This window comes from Portunus trituberculatus, chromosome 42 (genome assembly GCF_017591435.1).
Source record: "Portunus trituberculatus isolate SZX2019 chromosome 42, ASM1759143v1, whole genome shotgun sequence".
Taxonomy (NCBI): Eukaryota; Metazoa; Arthropoda; class Malacostraca; order Decapoda; family Portunidae; genus Portunus; species Portunus trituberculatus.
In genome coordinates this window covers 17270114-17296069 of record NC_059296.1, presented here as the reverse complement: position 1 = coordinate 17296069, position 25956 = coordinate 17270114, and the positions used below count along the sequence as shown (strand labels likewise).

The 25956-nt window shown below is 37.0% G+C and overlaps 1 protein-coding gene and 1 long non-coding RNA gene across 9 annotated transcripts in view; one reads left to right on the top strand and one right to left on the bottom strand.

Moving 5' to 3' along the window:
* The window catches only part of LOC123517313 (lysophosphatidylserine lipase ABHD12-like), a 124464-nt gene that overhangs the window by 24262 nt on the left and 74246 nt on the right, over positions 1–25956 (top strand). For 6 of the 8 annotated variants that reach the window (XR_006678430.1, XR_006678431.1, XR_006678432.1 and 3 more), the window contains exons 2-8: positions 98–216; positions 13436–13535; positions 15065–15270; positions 20422–20554; positions 20917–21034; positions 21311–21472; positions 21707–21834. Coding sequence is in view for 2 of the 8 variants with exons in the window: in XM_045277284.1 (XP_045133219.1) it covers positions 98–216; positions 13436–13535; positions 15065–15270; positions 20422–20554; positions 20917–21034; positions 21311–21472; positions 21707–21834 (966 nt within the window). In the remaining 6 variants the exon portion in view is untranslated. Of the gene's footprint in view, positions 1–95; positions 217–4965; positions 5026–5196; positions 5749–6433; positions 6728–7309; positions 7367–7659; positions 7954–13435; positions 13536–15064; positions 15271–20421; positions 20555–20916; positions 21035–21310; positions 21473–21706; positions 21835–25956 lie in introns of those variants that run through there. The other 2 variants (XR_006678435.1, XR_006678434.1) reach the window with 2 other exon arrangements.
* LOC123517315 lies at positions 7497–9097 on the bottom strand. Its single transcript, XR_006678436.1, has 2 exons — positions 9062–9097; positions 7497–8460 (listed from the first exon to the last, which is right to left on the bottom strand). It is a non-coding gene; the product is annotated as an uncharacterized LOC123517315 (long non-coding RNA).

Genomic DNA, 25956 nt, shown 5'->3' with positions numbered 1-25956 from the left:
ACTTGCAGACCAGGAATGTGTCATGCTAAGGTGCATATAATCTGCTGGCAAATGCTGTATATATGTTTCAGAATACATGTGCTCTTTTTTTTTTCAGATTGTGGAAGTCAGTAGTGGCTGGTGCTGTGACGCTAACATTTGTAGTATGTGTTGTAGTGCCTCTTGTCTTCCACTATTCACCGGGTCTACAGCGATTCTTTTTGTTCCTTAACACAGGTATGAAGTGATGGTATTTAATTTTTATTTTTCAGAAGTTATATCAAGATTATTTAGGTTTAATTTGTTTGGCTTATATGCTGTAATTTAGGAATGAGCAGCTTTCACTTGTTTATTGGTGGGTGAGAAGTATTTGTTAATATTTCTTAGTTGTATCTGCGTAAGGTAGTGATTTTTGTGTCATGCTTTTCATGGTATAATTTCCATGATTTTTATTGACTTTGTATGCTTGATTTGACAATGGTTTTTGTGTTGATTTGAGTGCTGTATTGCTGACTGCAGCTTCTCCCAATATTTTCATTTATTTTATTTCTTTATTATGAGCTTATGAACCTTAACCTCACAGGTCTTGGTTGACTCAATATACTTCAAATAGCATTAACTTATGAATACACAAAATTTTCTGCACTTGAAATGGACATTTGCAATGTTATGTATATATATGGTGTAATACAGTATATTTTCAAGAAATTTTATAATAATTGTCATTTTAAGAAATCTATTTAATAGTGATGAAATTTATAAAAGATGGAGAAGAAAGAGTTAAAAAGTTGTCATTCAAGGTATAGTTGCTGGACATTACTGGCTGGGCATTATGGAGATATACACACAATCTATATGATGTCAAGATCCTTTTGTCTTTTGCCGACAGCTTGGGATAGAATGTTGCTTCATCTAAAATTTGATAGCAATATTGCGTTCAGGAGAAATTTCTTCATTATATACCACCTTTTACTGAAGAGTATCATGCTGATTCCTTGAGCAAAAATTGACAAACATTTACAGCTCCCTCTGTGGCTTTCACTTGCATTGCCTTCTTTATTCATAGTCCATTTGAATTTTTAAGACTCTGTCATCCTCCTATCCAGTGATGAAAAAGCCAAGTAAATATTCACAAAATGAGTATGATACTCAAAGGAAATGAAATTTAGTTTGGGGAGGCCAGCTATAGTAAGGGGGAAATGGGGTGAGTGAAGTATCCTAAAGGTAGTTAAGGCACCAGTGGAGGATTATGAAAGCTCTGCCACTACATATCACCATTGTATTGTGCCATAGGCCTGAAAAGAGCTCCTAACTATCTTAATTTCTGCATTTGTGCAGGAAACTTTGTCAGCTCCTACTTATCTTGACTCTCCTGCATTTGTACAAGAAACTTTTTGCCAAAGAATCAGTGCTAAAAAATGATGTAGCAAATAGACTTTGCTGCAAAAATTTAGCAGACATAAAAAATAACCACAGTTGTATTGTTTTGAGAGAGGAAAAGAGAACACAAGATAACAAATCTCACTCTCAATAAATCCCTCAATAGGTAAATCCAATAATGTGTAAGAAAAGGGATGCATTAGGAAGACTGGAAGTTTGGATACTTAAACATATACTTAAGTGTTCTCTCATAGGACTTAGTGCTTGAAATGGTGGAAGATAGACTAAATGATCAACCTTTGTGAACTTCAAATAACAGATGACTTGCATTGAAATCCCTTTTGTTTCTATTTCTTTTTCTTCTCTTTGTGTGTGTGTGTGTATTTACCTAGTTGTATTTACCTAGTTGTAGTTTTACAGGGCCTGGGCTTTACGCTCATGTGGCCCTGTCTCCATATCTACACTTATCCAATTTTTCTTTAAAACTATGCACACTTGTTGCTGACACCACTTCTTCACTCAAACTGTTCCAAGTCTCAACACATCTTTGTGGGAAACTAAATTTTTTAACATCTCTCAGACATCTTCCCTTCCTCAGTGTTTTACTATGTGATCTTGTGTTTCGAATGTCATATTCTTCTCTCAAGATCAGTTTCTCATTATCCACTTGATCCATTCTGTTAATCAATTTATAAACTTGTATCAGATGCCCTCTCTCCCTTCTCTGTTCCAGGGTTGGTAGATCCATAGCCTTTAGTCTCTCCTCATGTCATCCCTTCAAATTCTGGAACCATTCTTGTAGCCATTTTTTGTAGTCTCTCCAACTTCCTTATGTGTTTCTTTTTATGAGGGGTCCACACAACTCCTACATATTCCAATCTGGGTCTTATTATAGTACTTATCAATTTCTTCATCATTTCTTTGTCCATGTAGTGAAATGCTAATCCAATATTCCTTAGCAAATTATATGTCTCTGAAAATTCTATCAATATGGCTTACCGGTTGATTGTTTTCTTCCATCGTCACTTTTCCTTTTTTACTTTCTTCCAGTGTGTGTGTGTGTGTGTGTGTGTGTGTGTGTGTGTGTGTGTGTGTGTGTGTGTGTGTGTGTGTGTGTATATTTACCTAGTTGTAGTTTTACAGGGTCTGGGCTTTATGCTCGTGTGGCCCCATCTCCATATCTACACTTATCCAATTTTCCTTTAAAACTATGCACACTCGTTGCTGACACCACTTCTTCACTCAAACTGTTCCACGTCTCAACACATCTTTACAGGAAACTATATTTTTTAACATCTCTCAGACATCTTCCCTTTCTCAGCTTTTTACTATGCGATCTTGTGCTTCGAATGTCATATTCTTCTCTCAGGATCAGTTTCTTATTATCCACTTGGTCCATTCCATTGATCAATTTATAAACTTGTATCAGATCCCCTCTCTCCCTTCTCTGTTCCAGTGTTGGTAGATCCATAGCCTTTAGTCTCTCCTCATATGTCATCTCTTCAAATTCTGGAACCATTCTTGTAGCCATTTTTTGTAGTCTCTCCAACTTCCTTATGTGTTTCTTTTTATGGGGGATCCACACTATTCCTGCATATTCCAATCTGGGTCTTATTATAGTACTTATCAATTTCTTCATCATATGTAGTATGTCCATGTAGTGAAATGCTAATCCAATATTCCTTAGCAAAGTACAAGCAAACCCCGTTTAACGAAGGGGTTACGTTCCTTAAAAACACTTCGTTAAGCGAAGCGAAACTTCATTAAGCAAATCGATTATAACAAGTTTAACCCCTGATTTGAACTTCCATTGAGAGTAAGCAAAGGGAGAGTGCATCATAGTACAGTAAAAGGATTAATGAAAGTAAAAATTATGAAGTTAAACATTTAGGTAGTTTAATTTAAGTCATTATAATGTACACTAATGTATGTATGCACGTAACTTTATAATGTTGATGATCTTAACTTTATGAAGGGAGGGAGAGTGAAACGGGAAAGACACTAACCGGCAACCTGTGGAATGTAAACAAAGTGCGCATCATTGTACTGCATACAAAACTTATGTACCACATTTCCACAAGGCTTTCCATTTTATCCATTGTAGAGTCATGAGTTCAGGTGGTTCTTTTAGCTTGCAAGGAAGATACGGTCTCACCAGCCTTCTTAATAGAGTCTGCTGACTTGAAAATAGAGACAGTACAATATGGAGTCAAGATGGTGGCCAGCACTGCTATAGTTTTCTGGCCTCTCTCGTGTCTGTGAATAATATCTACCTTCACTTGGAAAGTAAGAGATTTCCTGGTCTTCTTATGAACACTAGGCCAATTGCAGGGCATTTTGGTGGCAAGTTGAGCTAGGGAAGACAAGCTGCTGCTGATGCTGTTATGTTTTGACTGGGGAGTGAGTGTTGCGCGTGTTGTCCACGAGAGGCTTGATCTTGATCTTGATCTCTATTCTATAGGTGTCCCAGGATTTTTCCTGAGGCAGGCCTTAGTACCAGCAGCTCCTGGTGTATTCAAAAGCCTGTCAGCTTGCGTGATATGGTGGGGCTTTCAAATTTGGAAAAAAATTACCTGGATAAAACTTCGTTAAAGCAAGTTTGGTGTTCGTTAAACGACCAGATGGTAGTAAAATGAAACCTTCGTTGTAGCGAAATTTCGTTGTGTGAACCTTCATTAAACGGGGGTTGCCTGTATATGTCTCTCTGAAAATTCTATCAATATGGCTTACAGGTTGATTGTTTTCTTCCATCGTCACTCCTAAGTCCTTTTCCTTTTTTACTTTCTCCAGTTCTATTCCATCTCCCATCTTATAGATTCCCACAGGTCATCTTTCACTCTTTCCCATTTCCATGACATGGCTTTTGTCCACATTGAATTCCATTTCCCACTTTTTACTCCATTCCCAGATCTTATTTAAGTCTTCCTGCAGTATTTCACAATCCTCTTTTTGCTTTATAACTATACACAGTTTCGTATCGTCCGCAAACAGATTTATGTAGCTGTTCACTCCTTCTGGCATGTTGTTTATATATGTGAGGAAAAGTATTGGCGCAAATACTGACCCCCTGCGGCACTCCGCTTTCTACTGCTCTCCACTTGGACTTCATATCTTTAACTACCGTCCTTATTTCTCTCCCCCTCAAATTATTTACTATCCATCTCAATGTGCTTCCTTTTAAGCCGCCCTTCTTCTCTAACTTCCGTAGTAATCTTATATGTGGCACTTTATCAAACGCCTTTTTTAAATCCAAATAAATGCAGTCAACCCATCCCTCTCTCTCTTGTAATCTATCAACTATTCTAGAGTAGAAACTTAGTAAATTTGTTACACACGACCGTCTTTTTCTAAAACCAAATTGGTTATTTGATATTAATTTGTTGTCTTCAAGGAACTCGATCCATTGTTTCTTTATTATTCTTCACACATCTTGCATATTACACTAGTTAGTGATACCGGTCTGTAATTTAAAGGTTCTGCCTTCCTTCCGCTTTTATATATGGGAACCACCTCAGCTCTTTTCTATTCTACTGGTACTGTTCCATTTTCTATTGAGTATTTTATGATGTATATAAGACTTGCTAGTTCTTCCCTACATTCTTTCAGTATTCTGCCTGAGACTTCATCTGGGCCCGTACTTATAAACACTAAGATGACGTCCTAACGGTAAGAAGTTGTCCTAAATCACAAAAATGGCGGAATTCGAGTCTTAAATCCTTAAGACGGCATCCTAAGCCCTAAAGATGCGTCTTACCACTAAAACACCTCCCGAGGTGTTTTAGCAGTAAGATGCGCTCCTAAGATTTCATCCTAAAAGTAAACATGGCCGCCCGATAGGAACCGCACCGCCACCACCTGCGACAGAGACGGTCGTTTCGTGAGAGGAAGGACGTCCTGAATGAGCTAGATGACCGTGAGCTGGTGAAGAGGTATTGGCAGGATCCTGCTGGTATCATTTTCGTGACAAATTTGGTGCGGGAAAGGCTGAAGAGACCAACTGCAAGGAACAAGGCCTCTCTCCCCAAGATGCAAGTTATCTTCACTGCAGTACCTCGCTATAGGAAAGATTGGTGCCATTGATGGGATGCACGTGATGATTGTGGCTCCTAGAGAGTTTAAGGTAGAGTTTGTCAACAGGAAGAGATACCACAGCATCAACGTGCAGTTTGTGTTTGATGCTTGATACCACATTATTGATGTGGTTGCAAAGTGGCCGGGATTGGTTCACGATGCAAGAATACTTGCTCAAAGTGGACTCTGCACGATATTTGACAGCGGCATCGTCCCAGCTGGGTGTCACTTACTGGGAGATAGTGGCTATCCCAGCAAGAAGTGGCTACTGACTCCATACCTCAGACCACAGCCTGGAGCACAGTCTTCTTATAACAGGTAAGTTACTGAGTAGTAAAATTTAGATAAAGAGTTATCTAATTAATTACCCCACATCACACTAAACACAAAACTAATTATTTACCTCCTATAGTTACACTTTTTCATATAAACTAATATAAAGTGCTAAATTAATGAATTAGGTAATTTGGAAGTATTATTGCAGTTTCACACAATCTTGACCCTCCCCCCTACCATACTGGATTCCTCCATAAGATGAAGTAACCTAACCTAACATTTTGTAACCTCCTCATTGGGTTAGCATCATCCTCCATTAAGGTAGAGTAACTTAACATTTTGAATCTTGACCAGAACAACCAATAAGGTAAAGTAATTTAACATTGTGTACGCTTTTCCCCCTTTGGATCCCCCTTAAAGGGCTATGATTATGTAAGGTGTGTTGGTTGAATCACCAATACAACAAGAAAATTTCCAAATATTTAAGAGTTTCTTCTTTTTATTCTAAGTTTTCATGTGAATATATTAACCTAACCAATGTTATACTAGAGATTTTTTTTTATATGTTTCATAATGTTTAAGCTACCATGTCACAAATCATTATCAAACAATGAATCTTACCTTAACCTTATACATGACATAACCTAAATGTTTGCAGAAATTAAATTAATGCATCATACCACTTTCAAGTACTGCATTGTAAGATTGAATTCTATGTTAATTTCAGGGCCCACAAGAAAACCTACAGCATTGTTGAGAGAGGCATCAGGCAGCTGAAGCCACATTTTCACATGCTACACAGTGAAATCCAAGTTGGTCCTCCACCCAAGGTCTGCCAAATTGTAGAGGTTTGTGCATTGCTGCACAACATCTGCAAAGCAAGAAACATCATTCTTCCTGAGGAAGAACATCTTGCTGCAGCCGAGGATGGAGGCAATGAGGAGCGACCCCCAGCACAGAAAGTTCAAAGTCGCCATGAAGGAATCCTTTACAGGGATGAATTTGTTGTGCTTCACTTAAAGTAAGTAACACAACCCATAATGCTGATTATAGTAGCATTCTTCAGTTTTTTCTCCTCTGTTACTTTGTTATTTACATTTATATGTCTTGTTTTGTTGTGTGTGCACTGTTATGTTGGTGATTTCATCTTCCTTGTCTCACTCTCTGCCAGTCACCCACAGTTCTTCACAGATACCACAGTATTACTGTTCAGCCTTACAATATTTAAATGGATTATGATGAATGTGTATCTCAGCAACATCTAAAAAAATAATTAACACACTTTCACAACTAACTTAGATGATTCTCTCTTAATTATTTTTTCACTTATTTTTATGAGTGTGGCATTGACTACATTATCAATTGTTCTGTAGTCATCTATCTATCTATCTATCTATCTATCTATCTATCTATCTATCTATCTATCTATCTATCTATCTATCTATCTATCTATCTATCTATCTATCTATCTATATATATATATATATATATATATATATATATATATATATATATATATATATATATATATATATATATATATATATATATATATAATGTGTGATACAACATCAAGCAGTAAATCAATGTCTTTCTTTTACAGCATTGCTGAGTGATGAGACACCAGTGTCATGACTGCTGAGATTGGTGTTAATCTCATGTAAGTAGATTTTTTTTTTTTTTTTTTCATACCTGAAGTAAGTAGATTGTAGGTTGAGCATATAGAAACTGCAGTTAATTTTGTGTTAACACTAATATTTGGTTGATTGGTTACAAACAAAAACAAATAGTACATTATTTATATCTTTATTACTATTTTTTATTTGTTTGTTTCTGGTACTCTACTTTTTGTGTGTAGTACATGTACTTAGCCTGTTCTGCTTCTTGCTTCCTTTCCTGAGCCGTTATAGATTCTTAAAGGAGTGCAAGCTCAAGCTTCCTTTTCTTCTGCAGGTGGATGATCTCCTCCTCATCCACATAGACCAGTGATGTACCAGGCAAGTCTGGCCCCTGTTGGTGCCACATCACTGGTGCTGGAAGTGGTGTGGCAGGTGCCTCCTCCTCAACACCCACTGCCTCGGTCACCACTTCTCTCTGTTGGGCTACCTCTGCCACTTCCCCAGCATCATCTGCTGCCTGAACACTGCTGGCATCATTAGTTCTAACTTCAGAAACTAAGCTGATAATGTTTTTGGTTTTATTGCTAAGGACAAAAGTAACAGAAACCAGTAAATCTAGCTAAGGGTACAATGTGTTTGACTTAAATCCTATTCTGTTTGAAGGAAGCCCATGTCTAAGAAACTGTAAATACCTAAGACTCATTATCATTAACACATTCACCCACTACAACACCATACTTATGAATGGGGAGAAGGGATAGGAATTAAGTTAACTTTATTAGTTTTTTTTTTCTTTTCTTATTACTGTTTTATCTGTTTGGTTAAGGAATAAAAAAAAAAATAATAAATAAATAAATGAAATTTTCTCAACACTAGATAACAAATTTACCATTGTGTATAGCTGTAAGTTGTAAACTAACTGGGAACACGAGTATTTTGGATTGCAGACATTTGAGACAACATTATGGCCTAATATTGCTATATCTACAAGTGGCTTATCCTTTGTTAAGGAAGGTGCATTCAATGATGCTTGCCTTATTGGTACACCCATGAATAGAGACATTCTTGGGGTCCAAAATCTCAAAGATTAACTCATCGAGCTGGGAGAGAGGAGGGTTGGCAGGAGGTCCACCACCTGGAAAGTATATAATCTTATTGCTAATGAATTGCAAATAGAAATAAATAATTTATAAAGTGTGTTTTCACATAACATATGTAACTCAGATGTGTGGTTGGAGTAATATTATTTGTCAGAGGTAGACATTGCATCATAATTAGTGTGTGCAATAAATAAATGCATCCACTTCACAAAAAAAGAAAAAAAAAATGCAGGAAATGGCTGGCACTTTAATATATTAATCACTAGTACAAAACTTTCAATGTTGCTGCTTCCAAACTTAAAACAGGAACAGTTTACTGAAATTTATTCCTTAAAGTGGTTAGGTTCCATGATCTAAATCTCAAGTGACCTTAACAGTAGACCTGCTGAAACTTAGTATTTACTCAAATACTAGTAAGCTTCCTTGCAAAAAATAAATAACCATAAACAAATACTTTTCTTTAAGTGAAATTGCCTTACCTATTCAGTGCTTAAAAGGAATACGAGTAATAAGATAAATCATATCTTTTGTTACAGTGAAACTATGAAATTTCTATCAAGCTCAAAAATATGAAAATCTTGCTGCAACACACACAAATATCACACAAAAAATAGCTCCCAAATTAATAACTCTTACCTGTGGCAGTCATGGCTTCTCTCTGCTTGCTGGTGGTGTTCCGTCATGCCTCAGATTTTATAATATGCCAATGTTTCTGGCACTCCTCAATGCGGAGAATGTCTGACACGGCAAACACCTCCGCACTATTGGTCCTCCAAGCAGCATTTCTGGCTTCCTTAGAGCAGCCAGCTGTGGAGAAGTCGCTCCGGAGTATTTTTAGAAATTTTGTATAGGTGGGCCAGATGAAGGCGTCCAGTTCGTCTTCCTGTTCCTCTTCTTGTCTTGAGTAGCCATGGTGCGCAGTCGAAGTTGGCGCCAAATGATTGTTGGTTTGACAAGATGACAACAGTGGTGGTAAATTTATACCTTCAATTATCAAGGGTAAAATGAAGAGATGATTGTTGAAAACTAACTAAATAAATGTTTTTTATTTAAAATATAATAATTACATATTTTTACCCGTTTCTTGCAAAATTCCTCAAAAAACATTACATAATGTCTGCTCATGTTAGCGGTTAGCGGTGTAAGCGCCTAAAGACGGTTACTTAACAAAGCATCCTGCTAGGAAAGATTCTTAGCGCTTAAGTCTCGTAGGTTAAGTACTTTTCCTAACTAAGACGGCATCTTTGTGGAGTTTTATAAGTACGGCCCCTGGTCCCATTACCTTCTCTTCATCCAGTTCCTTCATTAACTCTTTTATTTCAAGCTTGGTTACTTTAATCTCTTTCATATAGATTGTCTCTCTATTACCCTGTGGCCTTTCAAATTTGGATTCCTTAGTAAAGACTTCCTGGAATTTATTGTTTAATAGTTCTGCCATACTTTTTGGGTCTTCCACCATCCCGTTCTCTCCTTTTAACTTTTCTATTGTTTTTCTTTGCCTAATTTTTCCATTTATGAACCTATAGAACAATTTTGGTTGCTCCTTACATTTTTCGACAATGTCCTTTTCAAAGTTCTTTTCCTCTTCCTTCCTCACCTTAACATATTTATTTCTCACTGCCTTGAAGTTTTCCTTTTTGCTGGATTTCTATTTCTCCTCCACCTTTTCCATGCTCCATGTCTTTTGTCCTTTGCCCTAGCACACCTTGCATTAAACCAATCTTTCTTTCCTTCTTCTTTAGGTCTATATTTCGGGACATATTCCCTGACTCCTGTTTTGTATATTTCCAGAAATAAGTTATATTTCTCTTGCATCGTCTCTGAGTTTTCCATCTTCTCCCAGTTTATGTTTTTAAAATAGTTCTTGGGATTCTCAATATCAGCCTTTCTGTAATTTAATCGGTCTCCTTTGTATGAATCGTCTCTATCTTCCTTTCCCTCTTTTATATCTATTTCTAATATTACATGGTTACTCTTTCCCAATGGGCACTTACGTATATCTTATATCATCATTCATTTGTATACCCCTTGTAAAAACTAGGTCCAATCTCGCCGACTTGTCATTTCCTCTGAATCTTGTGCATTCCTTTACTCTCTGGTCCATTATATTGTCTATCATTTGGTTCAAGAATCTTTCTCCCCAGGCTTCTTCCCCCATACCACTTTCATAATTTTCCCAGTCCACTTTTTTACAGTTGAAATGTCCTTTTAATACCACTTTTTTCCTTTCTTTAACAATTCTCGTTAGACTCGTTATTGTGTCATCTATCATGTCTTTATATTCTTGATTGGTCCATGAATTTGTTTTTGGTGGCACATATGTTACAATGATTGTTAACTCTTTTTTATTAATATGCATCTTAACATATTGTACTTCTGCTTTTTCTTCCCCACATTCCACTTGGTTTATCACTATCTCCTTCCTTAACATAATCATGACTCCTCCTCCTCCTTTACCCACTCTGTCTCTTCTCCATACATTATACCTATTATCCAAGTCTATTTTGATTGCCTTATTTAGTTTTGTTTCAGCCAGGCATACAATATCTGGATTTTCTTTATTTATGTAATCTCTTAATTCTAGTTTACTTGATAAAACCCTGTCTATGTTCGTATACATAATTTCTAGTCTTTTGCCTTTATCATTTTTAGTTAAATTTGTTCCACTTTTTTCTCTTCCTTCTCTTTTATATACCATCTCCTTATCCTGTCTCATAGAATTTTCCCCCAAAAATGCCTTTTTTTCCTCTTCTGACCTTTCATTATTCTTTTCCCTTACTGCTGCTGCCAGTTCATTGTATCTCTTCCTTCCTCATTTCTATTTTTCTTAATATAGATATCCTTGCAGCCTTCTGTTTCTCTAAGTTTTGTTGTTCTATATAATATTTCTCCTGTTGCTTATTTCTTCCACTTCTTCTAAGTTCTGCCTATCTTCTTCGTTTAGATTTTTTAGTAGGTCTTTGACTGATTTCATTCTTTTTTTTTCTCTTTTTGTTCTATATTTTAAATTTTTTTCTCTTATTCCAAATACGACTACACTCTTCTTTTTTTCTGCAATTTCTCTAACTAGATTTTCTTTTGTCTTGAGGACTCCTATCATTTTGTTTGTCATATTTTCTTCTTTTTCTTGAATCACCTCCTGAATATCAGCCTTATCTTTCTTATGTTGGACTCTCCATGCTTGTACTTCTTTTTTAATCATGTTCTGTACTCTTTTCTCTTCCTTGTTTACCAGATCGTTCCGCTTCTTTTTTTCTTTTTTGGCTTTACCGAGTCCTTCTTCCATCTGCTTTTTGTAGTTAGCTACTTCCTTTTTTAGTTCTTCGTTTTCCACTCTTAGCGTAGCTTCGTTTTCTTCCACTTTTTTTATCCTTTCTCTCAGTTTTATAAACTCTTTTTCCTGTTCTTCATTCTCTTTCATTTCTTTATTCTCCTTTATCAATTTATCTAGTTTATGTTCAATATTTAACACTCTCTTAAGGGGGGAGTCCGGTTTAGATCGGGGGTGCCATATCTCCGGTAAATATGCATGAATCGCTCTGATTTTTATGTTGTGAAGTATTGGCATCATTTACATCAACATTAGACATTGACCCCCATTCTTGTCCCCCTCCCCCCCCTCCAGCTACAACTACAACGAAAATTTAAAAGCGAATCTCCGTCGTTATTATTGGCCCCACAACCTTCATTTTTCTGTGACTTAGAGACGTTATAATATGAAATGTTTCTTCGTCGTTAGAGTTTTCATTTCAGCTTTTGAATTTGTTTTATGATTTTTTTTTTAAATGTGTTTTTTTTTGCCTTTTTTTGACCAAAAAAATATTAATATAAAATTAAACCAGACATACATAAAAAAACAGCGACGATGATTTGAAGAGAAAGTATTCCTCTGCCTTTTAGTCTTTGTTTCATTGAAATCAAGCTAAAACTGGCTCCAAGGTTAACGTTAGAAGGGGAATAACTTATGTTTTGAGATATGGGCTGATAAAGTTTATTGATGGATCGCGATCCCGTTAAAACACACTAGGAACCTTTTTTCAGATTTACTATGAGTTTTTTTTTATCATCTTCAATCTGATAATACATGCACATGTATTAAAAGTTCAGATTTTAGCGTTTTTTCGTAGAATTGGGTGGAAAAAAACTTACTCTGCTGATGTAAACAAACGCACAGCTGCACGTGGTTGAGCGCGGGACCTTTAAGCGGGATTTAAAGGGAAACTATCGCAAGTTTCCTTTTAAATCTTTGCGAGATAGTTGCCAAAATGTATACCTACCAAATATATTATTTTCACAAAAAGTCATTTTTTTTATATTTTTGGGGTCTCCAAACCGGACTCTCCCCTTAAGTAATGAAGTATTCGTCATATAGAAGCCTTCGAATACGCGCTCTCCCTCACCAGCAAAGTCATCATCAGCTTTCATTCCTTCTCTATAGTCCGTTCATTCAAAGAATCCAGGCCGAAACTGCTAGTTTGGTTGGCAGCCCTTGGCAGCCCTGCCCACCCCCGCCGCCACTGAACCTTCCCGACACTTAGATTTTCTTCAAGTACATTTATTTTTCTTCAAACTATAAACTTGTACATCTATTGAGTTAAGTGAAGAAAAATAAATGTACTTGAAGAATATTTAAGTGTCGGGAAGGTTTAGTAGTGGCGGGGGTGGGCAGGGCTGCCAACTGAACTAGCAGTTTCGGCCTGGATTCTTTGGATGAATGGACTATAGTCTCATGTCTGCATTTTGGTGGAATCTCTTTTTCACTCATCATTCCTTAATAATTGATTTCATGAAAAAAAAATGAGTCCACACTACCTGCCCAGGCCACTGTAAAAACTGTACAACAGGTATGTAGTGAAGATCAGCTGATTGTCGGAACGGCGCCAGTGCGTCCTTCCTTGACCGCGTCTTGTGTGTGCGTGTGTGTGTGTGTGTGTAAATTTTAATGTAAGGATGATGAGATATGTTAAGGGATGCTGCATCATTTTTCTTTTTGTTTTCTTTTCTTTTTAGTTACTACACCAATAAGCCTCAATAGGCCTGAAGATGTGGGCCTTCCTGGAAGTCGTAATTTTTATCTTAAGACAGACAAAGATGTTACTATTGGAATATGGTAAGTGTACTTCATGTGTTTGGTGAGATAATAATCTATATAAAGTGAAAAGTATATCAACTGTGAGTAGTATGGTTACTTTTATTTCAAAGTCAAAATTAGTTAATTTTACTGTATCCAGATAGGTAGGATTAATTTTGCTGTACAATTATGTAAGTTGATTAGTTGTTTCTTTTCATTAATTAATCAAAATTTTTGTATTGTTGGTTATCCATGGTTTATTGTTTGGATAAGCCATAACCTCCCTAACTGGTACGTACAATCATATCAACACATACACCAATGTGGGATGTAAATACCCTGACATACCATTAAGATCACTAGGTTCGTAATGCAACACCAACCAGTCTGTACAATCAAAACAACCTTGTAACCATTTCTTGTGTTCCTCGTTTCAGTTCCTTACTGTAATTATTGTTCATTTTTCATGCTTCAACAAATGCTTATACATGTTGTGATCAGCATTACCAATTGGTGGTTTCTTAATTACAGGATACTTGTCTTTCATATTACAGTATGTACATTTTATCTAAAGTATGTTCACCTCATTGTACATTTAACCTGTTCATAATTTGGGAGCAGTTTATCCAGACTTGTATGATTAAAATCCCCTAGAATGATTTTTATACTTCTGGATTCTCTCTTTCATATTAATGAATACATTTTGACATTTCATCATGAACTATGGCCTCATTTGCAGTGGATGGTACATAAACATTGATAATAAAGCCACAACCAAATTCTCATGGAAAAATAAAACAGATGACTTGACACCACTTGGTATTCAAGATGATCACTATAAAAAGCGAATTTAATGGTCACTTGTTTGCACCTGTTTTTTGTTAATGTAAATAGCAACTCCACCTCCCTGCTGCTTCCTTACATTTCTTGTATGATCTTATATGTGAAAAACCATCAATATTAACTGCTTTATCTAAGTCTTTTTCTTCAAGCCATGATTCAGTAATTGCAATAATTACACTTTCTGTATAGTCTCTAATAAACTTACAGTTTGCTGCCATACTGCCGTGTAGTAAGTTTGAAGAAAGCCTGTATTAAGAGTATCTTTATACTTGAGATTCAGCACAGCAAAAACTGAAATTTACATTTATTGCCAGTGTCAGCTGTTTCACCACTTACTAGCAAGCCAAACAACTTTCTGACTTTTCCAGTGTCACCAACAGCAATCTTTATTGTATTTCACACTGATAACACCACTTGCCTTATTTATTCCATTCCACTGAAACATAATGGTAGGACTCTATTTTATTGTCTGCACCTTGTAAACTATAATAACTTTTCTATATTTTGTGTACTGTTTGTATGATACATTCTTGTATTCTGATTGATATTCTTAGTTCTTTTATTTCTACTATTATGAAAATTAATAACAGTGTATCAGAATTATTATAAAACATTGAAATAATGTTGAAGTGATTATATTTTTGTATGCAAGTGTATGAAAATAAAATGATAGGATAATGAATTATGATATAAAAGTTGCCTCTATATTATTTTGTATATTGCAGGCATATACTGCCAAGCTCACTTATTCACTCAGTCCCTGATGATGTGAGAGAGTGGGCAGTCTGGTATGAAAGCAGTCTGAAGCAGCAGCAGCCAATCATTTTGTATTTACATGGTAACAAAGGATCCAGAGCGGAGAGTCACAGAGTTGAATTGTATAATAAACTTCGAAGAATGGATTACCATGTTATTGCACTTGATTACAGAGGTAATTGTTTTTTCTTTTTTAGTTGCATTGCAAGATTTTTTTTTTTTTTTTATAATTGTTTTATCTGCTGATATACAGGTATCCCTTGGTTAACGATAGGGTTACGTTTCCCAAAAACAGATCGCTAACCGAAACGATCGCTAACTGAGGGATTTGAAATTATCAACTACATACATGTATTTCGCGATGCGTAAATAAACGACACTTTCTATGTTGTTAGTTGTTATTTACACCTTTAGAATTGGTAGTACTTACCTTGAGGAGTGGATGTGATATGCGTAGTGTGTTGTTTTGTGCCCCGAGGACACAGGGCCTTGGAGGATTAAATCTCATCATGCCCACACCCGACCCAAACTCGGTCAGCTGCTTCAAACCCTTCAAATTCTTGAGAGAATACGTTTTCCAGTGGGGGTGGGTCATCCAGGCTCTCCTCATCGTCACTCAAGGTTACGGTGGATGTGAAGGATAGATTGGATGTGGGTGGAGTTGTTTTGGAGGTGGATGGAGTTGTTTTGGAAGTGGGTGGAGTTTTTTTCGAGGTAGCAGGACGAACTTTGAAGTACGACGAGATGACTCCTATGGAAGTAGATGGGATTGCTTTTGAGGTGGATGGGGTAGCTTGGGAGGTGGATGGAGTTGCTTGATCGGTAGATGGGGTTGCTTGGGATGTGGATGGGGTTGCTTGGGCGGTGAGTGGTTTGAAGAAAGATGAGATGACTGTCTGTTTTGCCATCCTTTTCTTTGCCTCAAATAGTTCTTTATACACTTTCATGTCATTTTCTATAGCATTAGTCACGCCATTACTTCGGTTTGGGTTGGGGTCATTCTCCTGGAGAAGATGTATGGCCTGGTTAATATGATTAAAAATCTCCTCGAAAATCTTGACGGAGAGGGTTCTTTCAGGCTCCTTGTCCTCCTCCATTTCCTCCAAAGTATTTTGTTTCTCCAACTCCATGAGGTCGTCGTTGGAGAGAGGCTCAGAATGACTGTCCAGCAGTTCTTGTACGTCATTCTCGTCCACCTCATTGAAGCCTGCCTTATGGGAGATATGAACGATGTCTTTCCTTACTGCTGTAACATCGACAGGGACTTCCTGTTTACGTTCCACGCACTCAGGCCACAAATTACGCCAACATCCATTCATTGCCGACTTGGACACCTCCTTCCATGACTCGTCGATGTTGTCGATCCCTTTTAATGTTATAATCCTTCCAAAATTGTTTCATGGTCGGCTTGTCAGGGGTGTCAATGCAGGCCAACAGCTGTTTCATGGTGCGCCGCTGGTAATAGGCCTTGAAAGTAGCGATGACTCCTTGGTCCATCGGCTGGATGAGGGCAGTTGTGTTTGGGGCATAAACATGACCTCAATATTATCTGCCCAGTCATTCATGCTCTCTGGGTGGCTGGGGCGTTGTCACACAGCAAGAGAAATCTGTTAGCAATGTTGTTTTGGGCAGCATATTCTTTTAGGAATTTGGAGAGGTATCCTGTCACGTAACTTTGCATGATAACAGTCGTCATCCACCCTTTTGTTTGCCTTCCATACTACGGGCAAATATTCCTTAATATAGCCAGACAGAGCTCTTGGGTTTTGGGAATGGTAAATAAGGCATGGTTTAAGCTTAAGATCACCAGCGGCATTCCCCCCCACCAATAATGTTAACCTGTCTTTAGATGCCTTGAATCCTGGTGCCGACTTCTCCTCCTTTGCTATAAACGTTCTCGATGACATCTTCTTCCAATACAGGCCTGTCTCGTCAAAGTTTAGAACCTGCTTGGCTGAATAACCTCCTTCCTCGATGCGCTCTTTAAGCAAAGGCTTGAAGGCGTTTGCAGCGGTTGATCCGAACTCGCTGCCTCCCCACTAACCTTGAGGTTGTGTAGACTCCCACGATGTTTGAAACGTTCAAACCACCCCTTACTGGCCTTGAAGGACACTGTCTCGCCTATGTTGAATTCTGGTTTCAGGTCCTCCCACAGGCTCAGTGCCTTAGTAGTAACGAGTTGGGTAGAAAGAGGCATGCGGCGGTGTGTGTGGTCTTCAATCCATAGCCTCAGCAAACGTTCCAATTTTTCCATAATCGGTTCCCTGTTACGAGTTGTTGTGTGTTTGTGCAGGTTTGTGACTTGGTTGGCCTGCTGCTTCACTTGTACTTTTTCTGGAGAACTGTTGATACAGTTGATTGAGATAAACCAAGGGCACGAGCAATAGAGTTTACCCCTTCACCACCCTCATGACGAGTCACAATGTTCAACTTAATATCAAGGCCAATGCTCTTTCTCGATTTTTAGCCTTATCTCCCGGTGGAGAACAATCGTTGGGTCGCTTGGAAGCCATCACTAAGTTCACTTGATCACAAATAAGCACAAAAAGAAGTTTAGAGCGAGCGTGATAGAGTTGTTGTTGCACAATCAAAACAGCGGGAAAGACTGTGGTGTGTTTACTGCACGGGCCGCGGGTGGATGGAGGCGCTGCGATCGCGATTGCGATCGCGATTGCGATTGGTCAATCCGATCGTTAACCGAATTTTGGCGATCGTTAACCAAAAAATAGGGATTAATTTGGAGGGATCGTATGAGCGAAATATCGTTAAGTAGTCGATCGTTAACCGAGGGACACCTGTATATCCTTATAATTATCTCTAAAATGCATCATGTGCTGTATCATATTTTGATGAAATGTGTTTTGTGTCACCCACTAATTAAGATTATCTGTGGAGAAATTTTCCTTGGTAATGTTGCAGATTTTTGTATTTTTAATATTCTTAGGGAGTAAAGAAATATAAATCATTACTTATAGATAGTAGACTATTTGAATGATGGTGCATGAAAAAAGTGAATGGAGAGCAGTTGTGAATGTGTGAGGGATGACATGGCCCTGCAACCTTCGATTGAGGCACTACGCATCTCTGGTCTCACACTGGTGTGGGCCAAGTGGGTGTGGCAGGGAAGAGTACTTTTTATGAGGGAGCCTCATTTCAGAACAAACTCCTTACCTAAGTTGTGTAACTGATTTCTGTAAAGTGTGAATAGGAATACTTTCTCTTCTTTGTCAGGCACCCAGGGGCTAAAGGAGTGATGTGAATGAGTGGAAGTGTGGTTTGCCTAGGCTATCCTCTGCTTTAGGAGAGGCAGTATATATATATGTGTGTACTTCTAAGTAAAGAAATCTGCATTCATGAATCTAGAAAAAAATAAAATGAACTTAAACATAATAGAAAATTATATCAAAAGTTGAGGTTTACTTGCAGCTGAAAAATATTACAATGAGAGAAAATGAGAGATTCATTACTAGGGGATTTAGAGAGTGACAATTAAGATTGTGCTTGATTGTGGAAAATTAAGAAGATTCAAGGTTATGTTTACAAGAACTAATCACTTGATTTTGCATACAGAAATAATGGCTATTTCTAGTCTAAAAATTAATAGAAAGTAGATGGAAAAGAATCATTGATAACTGCAGACACCAGAGTGTAAAGGTGAAATTCAGGAATCATATTTATAGAAAATTAGGATTCAATCCCATGATTGCATCTAATTTTTGGAAGATCTTAGTAATGATACGAGATTAGAATGTCATCTCAGAGAGCACCTTAGCAAGTTAGCATAGTTAAGTAAAATGTTAGGCATAGTGATTGCTCAGCTAGAGAAAACGTAAGTTTTACACTTAATCATCCAAAAAGTGTACAATTTCTGATGGAAAAAAAATATGTGCAGGTCCTCCCTACTATATGGTTCACCATTATATGATAATTTGCTTTTTACAATCATTATTCTTTACTAGCCTTGCCTACCCTACATGACTGATTATGCTTTGCTTTTATGATCACTTAAGCATGCAGTCACTTGCTCCGCAAGCAAGTACAGTATAGAGGCATTTGTTTGGCTATGTTAGTATGTTTCCATGGGGGAATATATTGTGAGTTCATTTTCTTTTATTATTGTCATTATTATTATTTTTATTTTTGTTATTATTATTTTTATTATTATTATTATTATTATTTATTATTATTATTATTATTATTATTATTATTATTATTAATTATTATATATTTTATTGTTTTTATCATTATAATTATTTAGCAATCATTTTTTGTTTATTACACTTTGTTATTTTGTATGTGGGATTGCTTGTGGTGTCCTTCCAGTGTGCCCCCATTGCTAGTCTGGCTCTGCAGTGACACAGTCATGTTTTGTACAACAAGATTCTCTCTCATTATATTGAAGCCATTTTACACATTGTTTGCTTTTATTCAGTAGCTAAAACTAATGGGGGTGCTGCTCCCAAAAAATTGTTTAGGTCTTGTTTTAACATTTTGTAAAAGGAAACGTGCAGGTATAAGAATATTTCTTTAAAAAACTTTGATAGTATCCTTAAAGAAGAAAATAAAACATTTTCTAATTACTATGATTTAAACTGTCACAGTTCAATGTTGATCCATTCATTTGGAAATTAAATTCATTCTTCTTGTTTTAATTTGTGCAAAAAGATCAATAATTTTTTTCTTTGGTACACCATTTTTTAAGCACAACACACTCAGAGTAAAAAATAAATACTACCTTCCACCAGCACGCCAAGGTTGGCACTGTGGGAATGACAGTGCTCCCTCTCCCTCACAGCCCCGAGAACAACCTCCTGTGTGCACATGCGCAAAGCAGCCAGACTTCATGCCAGTGGAACTGTGATGTGTGCAGTTCCATACAAAGATTTTTGTGATTTAAAAAAAAATTTTTTAAACAGAGATGGCTACTGACATAAAGCTTACAGATTGTATAATGTACAAGTATAAAGAAAGAATTAAAGAAAAAATAATTATATTGAATATTAATGATAATATCAAGTGAAAATAGGGGGTGCTGCAGTTCCACAGTGCCTACAAACGAGCTGCCACTGCTGTTATTCCAACTCTTGGATTATCCTCAGGAACAGTGTGTGCCCCCACTAGCAGTGAGTGAATGATTGTAGCACTGAGATGCTAGAGTAGCCAGTGTTTCTCGGTCTTTCACTGTAGAATGCTTCCTCATCTTAAATAATGAGGATAATAAGCAAGTGCACAGAGGCCCTGGATGTTCTTTGGCTTGCCCTGATGTCCCCTGGAAAGACAAAGGATATCCAGGGTCTCAGTACTGACATTATTTTCTCCATTGCAGGTTATGGGGATTCTTCCCCCGTGGCACCATCTGAAGAAGGTTTGGTGGCAGATACAAAAGCTGTGTTTAGATATCTTCGTGATAAGTCAGGAAACTCCCCTCTCTTTGTGTGGGGACATTCTCTTGGTACTGGGTAAGATGATACTCTAATTGACAGTTATTTAAGTTATCAATGTAATGATGATTGAAATACATTATTTTATGGCAAAAATTGAGTAAAACCTCATCATAAATTTATACTCCAGCAAGGCCATAAGAGATGGGGATGAATGCAGTTATTGAGATCAGAGGGGCAGTTAGCATGAAAGTAACAATATATATATAGATAGATTTAATCTATGTTAGTTATCTTGACTGATCATAAATATCACTGTCACCTCTCGATTTGTTTGTCATCCATGTCTCAGACTTTTATTTTGTTCTTCAGGATTTTATAATGAAAGCATACTTATTAGTATTTCTTCAATTGCTTTTAATCTCAGTGATTTCTTACAGTGTGTCTTGCCATGCTCTGTCTGAACTTTGTCAAGCGAATGAGTGTCCGCAGGGTCTGGTGCTGGAAGCTCCTTTTAACAATTTACATGATGAAATCAGACTTAATCCCCTGTCTCAGGTATTGTCAGATTTTGTTTGTCATAAACTACCAAGTTCATTTGTCATTCATAATCTGTATATGCTTTCCATATTTTTCATTACTTCTTATTTATTTATTCTTTACAAAGAGTGTAATATTGAAGCAGTCTTTGGAGCTTCCTATGTAATTCATGATTTGTATTAGATATTAAATGCCTAATAATAATTTAATGTAATAGATGATGAAGGAGAAGATTTGGGTCACAAGTTTAAGTTTAATACTGATGAGTTATTGTGGATTATCTTTAATTTCCAGGTCTTCCATAGTTTGCCATATTTTGACTGGGCTTTCATCGATCCTATACGAGATTCTGGGAATGAGTTTAAGAGTGATAGTCACATCATGTATATTCCATGTCCAGTTTTGATCCTTCATGCCCAAGATGATGTAGTTGTGCCAATTGAACTGGGAAGAAGGGTGAGTAATTTCCCATTTTATGTTTTCATTAAAAGATAGTGCTGCATTGACAGTTGAATATCTGAGACAGTGTTACTGTTGAAAAATATTAATTGAATGCTTGAAGTGTTGATTTTTAAAAAAATCATATATAACTTAGATGATCTTAAAGGCATTTTTAAAGTTTTTATCAATTTCAAATTATGAAATTATAATACAAGAATTAGTTGTTTAATGAGACAATATTGTTTTCAGCTTTATAAGGCGGCTAAGGATTCACGTCTCCCAGATGCCATGCCAGTCACATTCGTTGAGCTGGAGGCAGAATATGGCTTTGGCCACCTAGACATTCCTCATGCACCAAACTTTTTGTCTATTATTAGGTAAGTTAACTATGTACTTATGTATTAGAACTATGTATTAAGAGAAAAAGAAAAAGAAAAAAAAGAAAAAAAAGAAAGGAAAAAAAAAAGAAAAATACACACACACACACACACACACACACACACACACACACACACACACACACACACACACACACACACACACACACACATGAAAGAGAGATATGACAGGAATGAACAAGGAGACAGGACACAGAGAGCTTAGCTCGGGCTCTGTAATACACAAATAGGTAAATACAAATAGGTAAATACACACACACACACACACACTCACATCCAAAATTGTTTTACAGGTTCATAAATGGTAAACTTAAAAAGAGAGAGTCCATTGAAAGATTAAAAAGAGAGCAAGGGATAGTAGATGACCTTAAGAATATCGCGGAATTGCTAAATAATAGGTTTCAACAAGTATTTACTAAAGAAACAATGTTTGTAAAGCCTCAGAATGTAGAAGGAAATGTGTACATGGATGACATTAAGATACCTAAAAAGGAGTTATATAAAATGTTGGAGGAACTTAAAGATGATAAAGCGATGGGACCAGATGAAGTTTCAGGCAAATTATTGAAGGAATGTAGAGAAGAATTGATAGATCCATTATATGATATTATAAGGTGCTCATTAGAAACAGGGAAGTACCAGTAGAGTGGAAAAGAGCTGAAGTGGTGCCCATTTATAAGGGAGGCAGTAAAGAAGAGCCTCTTAACTATAGACCTCTGTCTTTAACAAGTGTTGTCGGTAAGATTTGTGAGAGGGTGATAAAGAAATATTGGATACGGTTCCTGGAGGATCATAAGTTATTATCGGATCATGAATTTGGCTTTAGGAAAGGGAGGTCATGTGTAACAAATCTACTGAGCTTTTATTCAAGAGTGGTTGACAAAATACAAGAGAGAGAGGGATGGATGGACTGTGAATATTTGGATTTAAAAAAAGCTTTCGACAAGGTACTTCACATGAGACTGCTATGGAAATTAGAGATTTATGGAGGACTGAAGGGAAAAGTGTTAAAGTGGATGAAAAACTACTTGAGATGGAGGGAGATGAGAACGGTATTAAGGGATGCAAAGTCGGACTGGTTGGTGGTGGAGAGTGGAGTCCCACAAGGTTCAGTGCTGGCACCAATACTTTTCCTTGTCTATATTAATGATATGCCAGAGGGAGTAAACAGTTATATTAATTTGTTTGCGGATGATGCAAAGTTGTGTAGGTATGTGAAGAGTGAAGAAGATTGTGAAATTTTACAGGCAGATCTGGATAGGATTTGGGAGTGGAGCAAGAGGTGGGAGATGGAATTTAATCTGAGCAAAAGTCATGTAATGGAGATGGGGAAGAGTGGAAGACGGCCAAGAGGGTCATACAAGATGGGTGAAGGAGTAGTGTTGAAAAAGGTGGAAAAGGAAAAGGATTTGGGAGTGATAATACAAGACCATGGGCAGTTTGAGGCTCATATTGACAAGATGTTTGGAGAAACATATAATTTGATTAGAAATATTGGATTAGCCTTTCATTATATGGATAAAGATATGATGAAGAAATTAATTATTACGGTAATTAGACCAAGATTGGAATATGCTGGGGTGGTTTGGTCCCTTATAAAAAGAAGCATATAAGGAAGTTGGAGAGATTGCAGAGAATGGCAACAAAAATGGTTCCGGAATTGGCAGAAATGACCTATGAGGAGAGATTAAAAGAAATGAATTTGCTTACCTTGGAACATAGAAGGGAAAGAGGAGATTTAATACAGGTTTATAAACTGTTGAACGGTTTGGATGAAGTGGATAATGAACAAATGATGTTGAGAGAGGAAAATTTAAATAGAACTACGAGATCGCATAGTAAAAAGATAGCCAAGGGAATATGCTTAAAGGATGTAAAGAAATATAGTTTCCCACAGAGATTTGTGGAGGTGTGGAATAGTTTGAGTGAGGAGGTGGTGTCAGCGAGGAGTGTGCATAGTTTTAAAGGAAAATTGGATGTGTGTAGATATGGAGACCGGGCCACACAGTATGATATCCAGGCCCTGTAAAATTACAACTAGGTGAATACACATATATAGTACAGTAGAGACTCAATACTTGAAAATCTTAATAGTCAAACTTCAATATTCGAACGCAAAAGTTCAATTTAATACTAAAAAAAATACCTGATAGTCGAGCATTCACACACGTGGTTGTAAACAAAGGCTCCCTAGCCTCTCTCTCCTCCCGTCCACCAGTTGTGGTGCTGCGACTGTCAGAATAATTTTCTCCTCTGTTCTGTTCATAGTTTTTCATTTATAAACTTACAATAAACACCAAAGGCTTATTGATAGTGAAAATATTTGGTAATTGAACAGCTGCACACATGGTAGTAAACAAAGCTCTGGCCTCTGCCTCCCCACGACTGCCATTGTCCTGTTCTGATACCTATGTTACTGGTAATACTAAAGCAAAATACCCAGTATTGCGGTATACCGGATACCGGTGTGCACCCCTAGTCCTGTTGCAGTCGTGAGAAAATGACATTCTTCTGCATTCTGTCGGTAGTTTTTCATTTATAAACCTGCAATGGCACCAAAGAGGCTTATTAGTGATAAGAATAAGGAATCTGGTGAGAGTGCAAGTGTTTGTGAGCTACAGCTTTCCACTAGTGGGTTCACAGGAATCACATCAGATGTTTTCATGTATGGTGATTTCTCCTCCGATGACCTCTCTCCTCCTCCCCACCCTTTTCCCCTCCTCTTCTACATTATCCATCATCAGTCTTCACTTACAGTATATGTACAAATCAAAATTATAAAAAAATATCATATTGAAATTTTTTATAAACTTTAGGTTTTGCTAAGATTATAACGAATTACCTGATTTATAGGTATTGATAGTCAAACTTTTTTGATACTCAAACAGCCATTTGAAACTAATTAAGTTATGTTTTTGAGCCTCTACTGTATATAAATATATATATATATATATATATATATATATATATATATATATATATATATATATATATATATATATACTGTGGAGACTCAGTACTTGAACTTAATTTGTTCCAAATGACTGTTCGAGTATTAAAAAGTTTGACTATTGATACCTACAACTCGGGTAATTCGTTCCAATCTTAGCAAAACCTCAAGTTTATAAAAATTTCAATGTATTTTTTTTACAATTTTAATTTGTACATACCGTAAGTGAAGGCTGGTGATGGATAAGTTAGAGGAGGAGGGGAGAAGGGTGGGGAGGAGGAGGGAGGTCATCGGATGATGAGTCATCATCCATCTAAACGTCTTTTGTAACTTTTCTCGAGGTGTGATTCCTGTAAATCCAGTAATGGAGTGCTGTGGCTCATTAATACTTGCACTCTCATGAGATTCCCTATTTTTATCACTACTAAGCCTCTCTGGTGTCATTGAAGGTTTCTAAATGAAAAACTGCCGACAGAATGCAGAAGATTGTTGTTTATCTCAAGACTGTGGTAGGACTAGTGATGCGCACCACCATCTGGTATACCAGTATTATGGTAATACAGTAAGTCCTTGTTATATGGTAGTTCTTTATCAGGTAAATTCACAGTTACGGTATTTGGAAATTACTACCCTCGATTCGATAAATATATGGTAAGAAAAATTCACAGATATGGTATCTGCTCATGTTATCCGAGAGGGGCCCAGTGCGGGTGAGCAGGGGTGATGACGTCATCCATGCCACACCCCCCCGTCACTCACAGTACTGACTTTAACTTGACTACCCTTGGAGCCTGTTATCTCTTCCCCTACCCCCTTTTTTTTTTAACTACATTATGTATTACTTACATGCATTACTAATTAGATGAATAAATGGAATATTAAAGGGTCTATTGTAAGCACAAATATATTCATAATAATTATGGCAAACATTTAAAGCCTAATACCAGCAGCGAACCATGCAGCAACTGATAAAGGGCACAGATGGGCCTGGCAAACCCGCTATCAGAGAATGGTGGAAGTCATATAACATCAAGCACGCCTTAGATAACATCAAGTCATCTTGGGATGAAGTGAAGACGTCTATCATGAACTTTGCGTGGAATAAAGTATGGCCAGAATGCGCGCATGACTTCCGAGGCTTCGCTGAAAAC